Source organism: Pygoscelis adeliae, unplaced genomic scaffold, assembly GCF_000699105.1.
Source record: "Pygoscelis adeliae isolate BGI_AS28 unplaced genomic scaffold, ASM69910v1 Scaffold181, whole genome shotgun sequence".
NCBI lineage: Eukaryota > Metazoa > Chordata > Aves > Sphenisciformes > Spheniscidae > Pygoscelis > Pygoscelis adeliae.
Genome location: NW_008824360.1, coordinates 2292005 through 2305625, shown reverse-complemented (window position 1 = coordinate 2305625; position 13621 = coordinate 2292005). Strand labels below are relative to the sequence as shown.

The 13621-nt window shown below is 38.7% G+C and overlaps 1 protein-coding gene across 2 annotated transcripts in view; it reads right to left on the bottom strand.

The window, feature by feature from the left end:
• Positions 1-13054, bottom strand: part of FGGY (FGGY carbohydrate kinase domain containing) — a 134116-nt gene extending 121062 nt beyond the window's left edge. The window contains exons 1-3 of one of the 2 annotated variants that reach the window (XM_009319806.1): positions 12848-13054; positions 10820-10931; positions 8854-9005 (exon numbers count right to left, since the gene is read on the bottom strand). In XM_009319806.1, the coding sequence (XP_009318081.1) occupies positions 8854-9005; positions 10820-10931; positions 12848-13048 (465 nt within the window). In that variant the 5' untranslated portion in view covers positions 13049-13054. The remainder of the gene's footprint in view (positions 1-8853; positions 9006-10819; positions 10932-12847) is intronic. The other variant, XM_009319805.1, reaches the window with a different exon arrangement.
• Positions 13055-13621: the final 567 nt, after the last annotated feature.

The following is a 13621-nucleotide window of genomic DNA, read 5'->3' as shown; positions in this document are numbered from 1 at the left end:
TTATGAAGTACAATGCCTTTTAATCTTCCTAGACAAGAAGGGTCTAGGAGAGTGAGGGATGGGAGAACTGATATAGAGCATATGAAAGGCCTCCATTGCCCATTTATTCTTTGACAAGTCAAAAGATTATCATGAAGCCATACTGCACAATTTTGTATTGTGTTACATGTATTGTTCACTTCTTAATTGGACTGAAAATACACACATGCAGAATTTCACGTGAGCTCCAGCATCTGATACAATCTTTTGGAGACACCTTGAGGCACACTGTCCTTGGGAAAGCTGAAAGAGCTTTCACATTCATATTTTATTGGTTTGCTGAGGTAGTCTGTTTCTGTACAGGAAACCTTTGATTTCTACTCTTACTGGGTATATAATTTTCTTGTAAGATGAAGTGATCTTCAGATATCTAACGTTTGTGAAAACGTGTTTTTTCCCACCGGAAGTAAAATGTGTATATAAACACCAAAGATGTCCTGACTTTTGTTATTGCTAACACGGATTAAATATTAATCTAACTATCTTAAATGCCATTATGGACAGCCTTCATATCAGACCCCTGTTGGCCATGGGATTAACTAAAGATGGGCTAGAAGCAAGACGTCCGATTTAGCACAGGTAATCAGTCTGAATTTCATGGCTACTTATCAGCCAAAACCCACAAATTCAAAAATCATCCCAAAATGGTATGTTAGAAATCTAGATTAAAACCAGGAGGAACAGATGGAAGCAGAAAAATGTTTTACCATTTAGTGTAAAAAAGAAAGCTGGCATGAGCAGTCAAGTTCCACATCAGGTCAAAATCTAAGTGATCTGAAAATCAGAAAAGGGACTCATTCACTGAAGAACCACCTGCTTTTCCCAATTCAACCCCAAATTTGAATCTCAATCTCCCAGGCAATCTGTAATAGCAGGCTATGTAGTTTATCAGTCTCTCTCTTTCTAAATTACAGAAAACAAGTACACATTGTATGAAAGGAAGAAAGAGAACAACTGAAGACTTAACGCACACACTCATGGCGATATAAGAAACCGACGTCCCCTGCCCTACTCCGATTCAGACAAAGCAAGAACTTAGAACTTCTACCTCCCACACTTTAGATTGGATGCCAAGCCATGCGATAGAGCTATTCAGAGATACCCAAGATAGGCTCTGAGCAGAAATCCTATCCTTGCCAGAGCCAAGGCTGCAAACTGATCAATTTTGCAACTACCAGTTGCACTAAAATTAATTGGTAAAACATTAACTAACTGAATTATCAGATTCATCTTGACGCTGGAACTAGGGGCAGGGGGAGAGGAGGGGCTTGGAAAGTAACCTTTTTGGGTAAGGCTACTGCTGAAGGTGGAGAAAACTGCCTTGCTGCAACACACCATCTCTACCACCAAAACACTGTCTTAGACACGTGCAGGTATTTTCAACTCCCTGAGGCACCCTGAGCATAGCACCACAAGTCAGGCAAGCATCAGAGTCCAGGTCAGAAAGGGATACAGAGGGACAGACCAGGCACATTAAAGGCTGAGTTGGCAGAAGCTGTAACAAGGCAAGAAGGACAATCTGTGTGCGTTGTTGTAAGCCTCATCACACTGCAATGGAGTGGAGAGATATGGCTCGGAGACAGACTAAGTAGGACATACTTAGAGGTGTAGGTGCTTCAAACCTCCCGGCTGTTAATCCTTTTTTTAAATGGTACTTCTGCTTGATTAGCAACTGCAACTAAAAGCCAAACTCAACAGGCCAAAGTACAACTTATGCATACGTGCATGCACTATGAATGGATTTTGATAACAGAGCTGTTAAAGCATTTATAAACAATTCTAATCAAGAGTTCAGTTCCAAACCCAGTAGCTTGGACTCATTCTCATTTAACATGGAGTTGATTATTTATTTTAATGGCAAAATCTTACCAGTCACATTCAACTAAACAAAAAGCCAGCTGCAAAGGCAGCAAGCAAGGGAGAAGACATGCATCAACCAAGAAGTTGCTGCCAAGCTAATACCAGTACCTCCGCTATTATTCTTCCCTCCATAGCCAAGGCAAGAGACGTTTTAATTGTTTCTGCAAATTATCCCATTGGTCACTGCAAGTCACGGGTGTACAGAAAGAACAATGATGCATAAAAAGGCAGCTGTAACTGACGATGTGAACAGTAACATACAGAAAGATCACTGACCACTGTGCCAGAAAAAAAAATAAAGAAAATTACTCAAAACCTATTGATTTTAGTTATTAATTGCAAAGGAATGATATGCTAGCCATTCAGTCTATGAAGTGAATTTTTTGCTAAAGGGACACTCTTCTTTGCTCCTATGCACCATAATAAAAACAGAGTTGTGAAAGCACACTGTAGGAAGACTGCATTTCATTTGAAGATGGTTACCAAGAAAATACCTGCTCCCAGCCCAGCATCCCCCACCCATTTAGAACATGCTACAGCACCTCTGATTTAATGGGACTAATATTTTTTAGAAATAGCTGATTTGTAATGTCATTAGTATGAGGAAAACATAACATGCATCCTTTCGTTTTGGCACAAGCCATAAGAAAACTTCCAGCCAGAAATTAGTAAACAACATTTTTTTTTTCTGCTGCCTTTGGGAAAAACATGCTAACAGGCTAATTCTAGAGCTGGACAAACCTTCACTGCAGTTTTTACATCGCTCTGTTTCAGCTATGCTCTCATTGCTGTGGTGTGGGTTTGCCACAGCATAGACATCCATGTAGCCACATTGTACTGACAAACATTTGCAGCAAAATAATTTCCAAGTGAAGGAGTATGTACCTACATTTTCAGTTCATATGCACACATCTACCCACCAGAAATATCTACACACTCACTCAGTCGGTGAACGTGCAATTTCTTTAGCCAAAGTCAACCAAACAGCACAACCTGCTTAGCAAAGCTGCAAAAAATGTACCTGCGGCTACAGAAGTAAAGAACTATTGCAATACTGTTTGCAAGATAATTCTAAACAATGAAGAAATCTGAGGAAATAACAGCAAGAGGAGTGAATTTAATTGGTTATTTTGAGAGATCCAGTAACCAGGGACTACCTTCCTTTCCAGTGAAGTTTACATTCAAACTTATCTTATTGACTTCAGGAAGATTTTGTCAGCATTATCTTTCAGCTAGTTTCTAAGTATTTGTGAAAGGATAATGATTCTTTATTTCAACTTCATCTACAGTTGACGTTCTTAATTCAGCTGACCACATTCAAAAGTCAAATGTGACTGTATCCACAGAAATTAGCTTCTTAAAAAAAATCATGAATTCATTTTGTTTTACATTACAGATTTAACACTGGACTCTTTTTACCACCACACATGGTCCACACAGGCAGAGAAATACAATGCTCCTCATAACTGGACCACAGATGTGCACACTTTAACAAGACTGCCCCATAGGCTATACAGTAGCTGCATTCAGTTGATCATTTACTGCAAACAGCTGTCCCCGACATGCAAACTCCACTCGCAATGATGCCTTTGTCATATGAACACCTATCTGCAATCACAAACATCAAGACCACCCAATTAATTTCATGTAGACTAACCACTAGGCGCTAGAGGATAAAATGATTAAGCAGCAATCAAACTAAACTGAATGTAAGCCAATACAGTTCAAACAAAAGATCTCAAAAGACCTGTTACGGCCTTCATAGTTTAGTTTCTTAATTCAAAACCAAAATGGAGTAGATATGAAGAGTTGGAAGAACAGAATACGCCCTGAAGCCTCTAGTCTCTAGTTAAATCTCTATTCTGTGTACAGTGGGAATGTAAGGAGATGAAGAAAAATCTTCAAGAGAAAGCATTATATGGAAAAGAAAATCAAAAAGAAGCAGATGAGAGTAACTTGTGACTTGGAAGAAAAACTGCAAAATCCCTCTGCAAATAAATACAAGTCAAGTGTAACAGGAAAGCCACAAGAGATAAGGACCAGCATCTACTTCTCGTATAATGACATCGGCTCGTTCCTCACAGTCAGCGAGGTCAGCTTCAACTTCAATTCTAATAACAAGATGATGATGGGAAGGGAAAAGACCTATAGCCCTCTCACCCTTCTCCTCCCTCTTCATTACTTCCAACCAATTCAGAGTAAATTTGGAAGTCATATTCTTTGGTAATACTTCCAATTGCTTAGATGAAAATTCTTCAAGTAATAGAAATTCAATTCCTTTCTTTGAGGGACAGCCTAATCGCTCAACACTTAGCAATGCTGCTGAATTGACCTATGTCAGACCCTTCCTCACAGATGTCAAGTTTTCAGATACCACAGTTAGGAGACCCCAGGGCAAATAGTGAGAAGGCAGGATCTCCTAATGTGGCCTTCCACAGTCAGGTTAGCATCGTGGAAAGGGAGAGGGAGGCTTTGATGACAACATACACACAATTAACCTACAGGTATAACAGTCCAAAGGGTATTTTGGACTTACATACCTTAAATAACTTACTTCCAAAAGTGCATCTAGTTATTCTCCTAAATCACTAGTCTCCTAAATTACTTTTAACAAACTAATTTAGTTTACAGTCACATTTGTGCAATTTAATCTTGTATTAACAAGACTGCAGTTTCATATAACTGACTCCACAAATATGGAACATGGAAAAGTCAAGAGAATATCTTGAATATTTATCGGTTAGGCAATAAACTCAAAACATTTACATTTATGCCAGCCTAAATAAACTTTGAAGCTCAAGAAAACAATATTAAGAGTTCCAAAGAACTGAGGATCCACTGAAAGGAACATATTTCATTAGGACTCATTTTAAGGTTCTTCAATTACACGCTGTTTATTGTTACAAATACATGAGGTTTGATTAAAAGAAAAGTATCAAACATTTTCCCAGTGATACAAAAGTTAATTCTGCTGGTTATGTCAATGGGTCTATACATTGTTCTTAATTATTAGTTCCAGGTTATTTTATTACAAGTTCAAACACAAAACAGTTATTTTCCCCACTGCACCCTCTCTACAAAACCTAGATCAATGCAAGCAGATATGGAATGTGCACAGCACCAATCCCAGGCAAAGATGTACAGGGGGAAAATAGCAAAAGCATTTAATAGCAGAAACATTAAATTCCTGGGGTGTTCAAAAAAGGTTCCAGGGAATTCAAGACAAAAGTTCACAGTGAACCTTCATATATCAGGATGTACCCACTGACCTGGAACATGACTGTACAAAGTGTATGGCTGTGTTTTCTGTTTTGTTTTGAAAACATCTAAGAGTTGTATGTGTTGCAGCCATGCCAATCTTTCTAATCAAAAACTTTCCAGAAATGTGATGCCTACCAAAGGGACAAAGGCCCAAAGTAGCTTCTGGATACACCTCAGTTTAGCCAGTTTTGATTAGGGCCAGTCATAGAAGAATGTACCCAATCCATTGTTTGCCTTAAGTTTCTGGGATACTGTCAGGTATATGACAACATCAGGGAGGAATATTAAGAAAGGAATAAAGAAGGAAAGGGAAAAAACATCACTATGGTCTATGGCATGGAGATGTTGACTGAGGAATGATATAGTTCACTGTCTCATACATTTCAAGAACTAAAAGGCAAATGAAATTTTAGGAGCTTGTTTCAGAAAAAAAAGATACCTGTTCACACAAAGTACAGTTAAATGGTGGAACTCATTACCACAGGACATAGTAGGTGCAAAAAGTGCATGTGGGTTCAGCAAAGATTAGCTAAATTCATAGAGCAAAACACTCACTACTAATCAGACAAATATTGAGTCAAATGGATTTCTGGTCTGACCCAATATGGTTTTTGCATAAAGCAACAGGCTGCACCACTTGCAGTCAGATGGCTGAAAATAGTTCTAGAAATACTGGAAGTGTTTTCAGAAAAAAACTGAATCAACTGTATGTATTTGCAGAGGTTGGCAGAAAATTCTGGGAGAGCATTATACAATATAGCAATAGACTTTTGGGATACTTTGAGAGGGATCTTATTTTAAAGCAGCTTCTGAGACTGCACTGCTCACTGGAGCAAGCAGTAGCTTGGTAGGAAAGGTTATTTCCCATATGATCTAGAAAACATAAGCAGAGGTGAGGATTTAAATAAGACAAATAAACTACTCAGATCTACGACACTTTAAAGAAATCTTGCTGGTAGCATATTTGGTGACATTTAGTAGTCAGGAAAGCTGGAGAGACCAAAGGCCATGATCACAGCCAGGCACACAGTGTAGGCAGACACTATGTAAACTTCCCCAGGCAGTTCTGCCAACACATCTCAGCCCTAACATTCAGTGCTCATAACGATCCCATTTTGGCCCTCCTCTCAGCAACACTGAGGGCCACGTTTTTAAAAAGTCTAATTTAATGCTCATGAAGTTCCCATCTAGCCAACTGACTCAGCATATAGCCTGCGCAAACCAGGTACAGTGCAGTTATTTTCTGAATACCAGTTGTCACAATTAAATAGATGCACAATGGGAATTCCAGTTTCAACTTTGTAAAGCCTTCAGATATTGTCAGTTAAAAAAGCTAAATTAAAATGTTTCTTTCTACCTGCTAATCTTGTGACTCTCCCAAGGGATATGAAAACCAAGCTTCCTTTTTGCCAGCATGTGCATTATCACTAGCTTAAGAGATAATCCTGAATATTTTTTCCTTGTGGTGTATAAATTAGATCAAAATCTAACTCAACCGCACCTCTGGGAACTGTGCAGTATTAGTAGCAGGCAAATACACTAAACACAGGAAACAAAGATGATACAACTCAAAAACATGAAGGAAACATTAAGTACCATTTTATAAGTAGTTTTCCTGACCATGTCTTTAATACCTGTATCATAGTTTATTTGTCTATAAAATATTAATAACAAGGAATCTGAAGAGACTTAAGTAATTTATTATTTGTAGACCCCTTGAAGACACTCCACTGAATAACAACATACGTGCAAACTGGTGTTTTAGCTTCCATTTGGAGAACGTGACATTCAAAGTTCTTGTAAAATTTGCCTTCCTTGGCAAAAAGTGAGAACACTTGCGTTACATGAGGCTGAATTTCAGCTGTCAGAAGCTAACATGAACCTTTGCTGCTAGCCCTAAGAGTCATGTAATTCATCGACGCGTTACTGTGATTGGCACTGAAAATAAACCATCACTCTTCATACAATTCCTTTCACCCTCCTACTTTGCAACAAGTATAGAAGCAGTAAGCAGACTTGATCACATACCTCTCTGAAGCTAAAAAGTTTAACACTACATGCCCACATCTCAACTGATTACAATCAACTCCATAGTAAATGTTATTGTTCTTTTTCATGAGCTAGCTGAGGTGCTACTGTAGGTGTTGCTTAAGGTGCCCGAGTTAAGCACGGTAAGCTTAAGCAGTTTAACAGGATGACTTTGCTAGTCCACCCAGGATGCAGGAACTGTCGCATCAGCGACTGAACAGCTCAGCAAGCAGATACTGAGGTATAAAAACACCCTCTCTTAAGGATAATCTCTTGAGCTGGTATGTCAGGAGCTGAAAGGGGACATATGAACAAGCCCTGTTCTGTAATGCTGATCTGCCAGGCAATCTCTGCTACTGGCTGGCACACTGGGTAAGGTGAATTCTATTTCCTACCCATTTGCTCATGGAGGGAACAAGCGATACTTGCTCTCCCCTTTATACTACAGCAATTACATCAGAGGGCCTTGAGGCCATAGCATAGACTTACATCTCTGGGTGACCACATTCAGAGATCCCACAATCTGTGCCTTCCTGATCAATCAGGTACTGATATTCCAGACCTTGCAATATAAAAATGTTTTAAACACAATGGATTCACATTTAAGGTTTTTACAGCTTCACTTTTTATTATTTATAAAATTACTGTCATATGATACTCACAGCTCAAGAAAGAAAGAACTAGTAGATGGATATTCGTATTTCAGTATAGCATCTACAAACATTAATTATCCTCTATTATCATTAATCTGTCAGTACCTGCTTCTACCAGTTAATTCCTTTGACCTTCCCCAATCTGCACCTTGTTACTATATGATGTTTCATGTTTGTAAGGACAGGAGACTTTGGCTGCTTGAAACTGGCAGCAAGTAATTTACATTTGGGCTTTGTTAAAATGACAGCAAGCATCATTGAGACCAAATGTAAAAGCCAGATTGGAGGAGGTTATAAAAAATTCAAGTGGCAAGCATTTCTCCTTTTATCTGACAGTTATTATTAAAAGGCCATATGTCATTCTGTAACACACAAAATTTAAACACAAGAGACAGAGGTAGAGTTCCACATTATGAACAGAGTACCTTCCCTCTACAGACGGTCTGCTTCCTACAGATGGGACAGAACAAAATTGAAGCTCTAACTGAACAGTTTCTCTATCAGCAGCCAAAGACAACACACATCCCCTCACTGTTGGATACAATGCCTCAAAGGCAGTACCTCTGGCCAGGATACCCAATGTTGAGATTGTGCTGTTTTCAAATTGCTGTAAATCCATCCCACAAGTAGCACCTACACCCCCGTAAGCATGTCCAGCTACAGTAGTTGGAGCAGGAAATATGTCTCCATAACTAAATCCTAGGATACTTCAAGGACTCATTCATTACCTGCAACTAAATTTGTATGTACATCTAACCTTAAAATTAGATAAGAAAGGCATGAAATGTTTCAATCAGGAAACACTAAATATCAATAAAATCAAAGATACTTCTAAATAATTGAGAGGAAAAAAAGAACCTCAAAACATTTTCATCACAACTTAAGGCTGGCCTTACTTTGCACACCTTCAGCACTAAGGCTGAAGACTTTTGTTTTAGAAATTTCATTCTCAGAAATTAACAAAGGGCATTAATCATTAGTAAAAATGCACCACGGTCTTAGAGGTACTCACTTCCTTTATCCACAGCAATTTAGGTGGCTGCATTTCCACAGACATCACTCCCCCTACATAGCTCAAAACCCTGTGTTGCGTTGCATTGATGCGTTCAACTTGACTGACTGCACGATGGTCCATCCACATAATAACATTCCTATAGTTTTGTCCTTGGGGGGGAGAAAAAAAGAAGATATTATTTTAGGTCTGCTTTAACCCCACCTCAGTATTGTAAGTTACTAGACTCTAAGCTGCTTCACACTTTCACTTCTACATAGAAAACTCAAATTCTATTTGCGTTAATAATCCACAGTAGATATCTAAAGATAAAATTCTAGCCCTCTGAGCCAACTTTAAGACAGGCTGAGCACTGACAATGCTGACTGAAACTGATCAGGCTTGTGAGCATCCAAGAACTTTGAAATGCCATGCTCCTATAGACTATATAGACTATATTTCACTCCAAGAACCCAAACTTTTTGACAAAGTACACATATTTAGTCAAAAATATAAAGAAGTATTTTGGTGACTAAGAACTAAAAATGTGACATCAGCTGAGCAATTACATTATAAACTGAAATTAACTCAGCTAGTTAGCTAGCTAGCTAGTTACAGGGATTCTCTTTCCTCTTCTATTGTTATGAGAAGAACTAGCCTAATTCCTTTCAGAAATACAGTTTCAGGGGGGTAATTTGCTGAAATGCTTTTATTTTGGATGTGCAAGGAAAAAGCATTTGACAAGTCTGCATAACACATGAGAACAAGAAGCAAAGAACATTTTATCAAAATTAATCTGCAGAGGACCTGCTAGGCAGGTGGAACAGTAATCCGGATGACACTTCAGATTCCTCTCTTGCTAAGTACACTGCACACTCAACTTCATGACACAGCCACTCATGCATAATCTTGAAAATATACTCCAAGACAAGGCAGAAGTATGAGGCACACCAATATTTCTAACATGGATTCAAATACAACTTAGAACTGTAAGACTGCCTGAAACCAGACCGTTGCAAGCCCATACCAGTGTGACAGTACTGAACGCATTCTTGTCTTTTTATTTAACACCACCACTGTGTAAACTCAAAGTTCTTGGGGATATCAGAGAATAAAAAAATGAGAACTGAATTTGACTCAATAGACCAAAATAGCCCCAGACATCATTAGGCATTGAACAGATTATAAGAGACTCTCAAACTGAAAAACAAATAATCTCATCTAAATTTAGCGAAGGACTTTTTGGGGGCAAAGCTGGTTTTTTGAGAAGGATAGGAGGAGATGACAAATATATCTGAGAATAGAAAGGGAACAGCAACAGAATTGTGATTATGGCTCCGTAACTACTGATTTAGCACACACCTAATCTTAAATGGGATTCACTGAAAAACAGTGCATCACAGACTTCTTGAGTCTTCTGAATCAGCTACTCAAAAACTAATAAAAAAATTAAAATTTTTAGAAAAAGGTCACAGACTGTTTCTGAAGTTTAGTACTGTCCTAGACAAAGACAGAACACCAGTGTAATAAAATACAGAAGCTGAACCTCTTGCCTGCGGCTCCATGACAGAGTAAGCAGTTAGACTATACTAACACTACATTTTTAGTATTCCTTTAGCTAGTGTGGACGGGCATTTATACACACTATGAAAGTCATGATTAGTAAAGTCTGAAGGAGAAAACATGCACAAAAGAAAAATGAGCATAGATTTCTCTAAGAAGCAGTCTCTCTGAGCCAAGATGAATGAATTCGATCTTAGGATACCAAACATTTAGCCAAACAGTAAGTAATTCTCATCTCAAATTTAATTTTGCAGTAGAATTAAAATAGTAAAACCAGAAAAAAAATCCTCTTGTAAAAAAGATTTTCCATCATCTGTATCTCCAAGAGTCAACCCCATAACTTGGTATTTGGATGAAATTGTAAGTTCATTCACACCAGTGGCAAACATACACAGTAACACCAATTTTTGTGCTGGAGTCCTACCTTCACAGTTGACTGCCAAAGGTTGGAACTGTTTATCCACAACAACAAGGGAACATGTAGCATCAAAACCAACCCCTCGAATCCAGCTGGCATCTACTCCACAGACAACTTTCTGCAAATATACAAAACACACATGAACACAAACATATCCATATATATGTATGTACCATGTGAACTAATGAGTACAGAAAATGACTTACAAATTAGAAATGCAAGCTCAAACTCCAAAATCTTTGAGATTCGGTAGTCTTTAACATCTCTAATCAAAAATAGACCAAATTACTAAAAATCCTTTGTTTTTCAAAACTGAATTCAAAGGTCCATGGAAAGTTCTTTAATAGCTGTTTCATCTTACTAGTTACAGCCCTGGATGAAAGCAGGAAGCACAAAAATATCAGAAAACAAAGGTAGCAGAAAACTAGCAATGTTCATTTTCTCTTTCTAAAAGCTTGGAGTTGAGCTCCATGTGAAACATGGACACAGGATTAGGGCCAAGTGTTTCCATCAGTTACTTCACTCAGTTCCCACCTGTGGAAGCAACGATCTTCTAGAATTGCTTTGGTAATATTGTGCCACACCTTTTTATCTTGCAATAGTGAAGGGTCCCAAAAATAAAGTTCGTCAAAATCCGTAGCGGTGATAATGCACACCTTTTCAAAAGCTCTGCTACCAACAGTTTGGATAGCATACTTTTTGGAAGATTTTCCCCAAAAAATTACCACCCAAAAGGTCTGAACTTCATGGCTTCCAGCACCACTGGAAAAAAAACCACAACACCCTCATGGATTAAATGCCAAGTGAGGTTGCAAGACACCTAAAATGTAACGCAGTAATAAATTGCCACTTCTCAGCAACAATAAAAATATCATTATTTTAATCAGTACTATAACAAAAGACACTCACTAGACTTGCTACAGTGCCAGTCTCTTACTGGCTCTGTAAAGCTATAGTTTCAGAGACCATATTTTATTGCTTACATATAAGAGACTGTATTTAAAGAGGTCCAGAGCAAGAACAAAGCAATTCACAAAGAAAAATCAAGTAAGCAGAATAAAAGACTTGTTCTGCTTTAACATCAAGCTGTTCTTCCCTATCACTCCTGTCACTGCCTTCTTTTCCCTCCTTCCCCCTCACCTCATCTCCTTCATCTCAGGGCATTTCTGCAGAGCCAAGCTCATTAATGTTTGAAAAGGCTGATCAATAACAAGAGAATGGGTGAACTGTCCATCTGCAAATTACCAAGCATGTCATGAATGTTTAAAAAGCCAACCTTAGAACATGCAGCAGGCTGAGGCTTTATTAAGAAGGATGAAATGGCCTACGTGTGCACTGCCAAGCAAGGTCACTAATTTACTTTTACCACCAGCATGTACAGGCAGATCGTTGGATCAGAGGGTACAAATTTTCCCTTATAGTAAGGTTTATTTCAATCTGGTTTCATGCTTGATACTACCCACAAATGTATATAATTTATTTTGGTCTTATAATACTGGACAGGCATCTTAATGAGGATCACAGGTGACAGACATTATGATAGGCACCATCCACAAACCAGATTACAACTTCTCTACAATAAACGCGCCTTTGTGACTCCAGAGGAGCACAACACACATCTTTAAATATACGCATTACCAGGTTCTGAGCAACCTCGACTCCTCAAAGAACTGTCTCATGGCTAGAACATACACCAGCGAAACAAAACCCACAGATGTCAATCCTGAAGGCAGTGGGTAAGTCCTCCTCCTGAGCTAACAGCGCAAAGGAAGGCCTTTCATTCAATTCACAGTTGTAGCACAAGCTTTTTTCAGTCTGGCCTTCAGCTCCTCACCTATGTAACAGACATTGTGAGGCTACATCAGCCATATCCTAAAGGTGCCTTTAATACACAAGGACGGTTACAAGTTATACAGTAATACAGCACGCACAGAACTGGATATTAAAGGCCAGTGACTGGAAGGCCTTAAACTTTCAAAACTTGAAGAGCTACCTGCAACACATATCTCCTTCATTTTGTTTTTCTTCACATACCTTTGTGACCAAGCAACAAGCAGCCCATATGTCAGCAGAGGATTGCTCATAGTGGTCTGGCTGGGGCTCCCAGATTTGGATTGGCTGGTCAGCATGTGCCACTACTGTCCCAAACTCATCTACCAAAGCTGCGCGAACACTTGCTGAACCAACATCAATTCCAACATAGTATTTTAATGGAACCTGCTTCTTTCTGTGCATTTTTAATAAAACCTGTTGGTGGAAAATTAAAAAAAGGGGTTAAAAACAGATAAAATGACTGATGATGGAAAGCTGTGCTGAACAGGACAGGAGAGATGCTGTGTAGGCACTTTGCTTGATAACTCTTTTTTGCAGCAAGTCTTCACCTGGCATTATTTAATTAATTTGAGTTTTCAAGTCTTGCATTACTTGTACTTTTTTTCTTCAAATGTTTGTATATAAGTTGCATGGTACCTGAAAAGCAATTTGTCAATTTGCATGTAAGAATATGCATGCCATGATAAAATTCATGGACTCATACAGTCAAGCAATTGAGCTGTGGTCATATGGTATCATGTCTACATAAAGGCAAAAAGAGGGAAGGAGATAGAAAGGGAAGGAAAAGGTACAGTTCGAAACTCAGTGGCAGTCAGGAGTTGGTGGCTTTACACAGAAGGGAAATTGCAACCCAGGGACTCCAGGGTTTTCCTGAATTCTGGCAGATGGAGAAGCTGCTGCTGACTGTTAAGTTGGATTCACCTCTGGACAAGACAGCAAGTACCACCACAGATATGTCATTGCCTCATCGCAAAC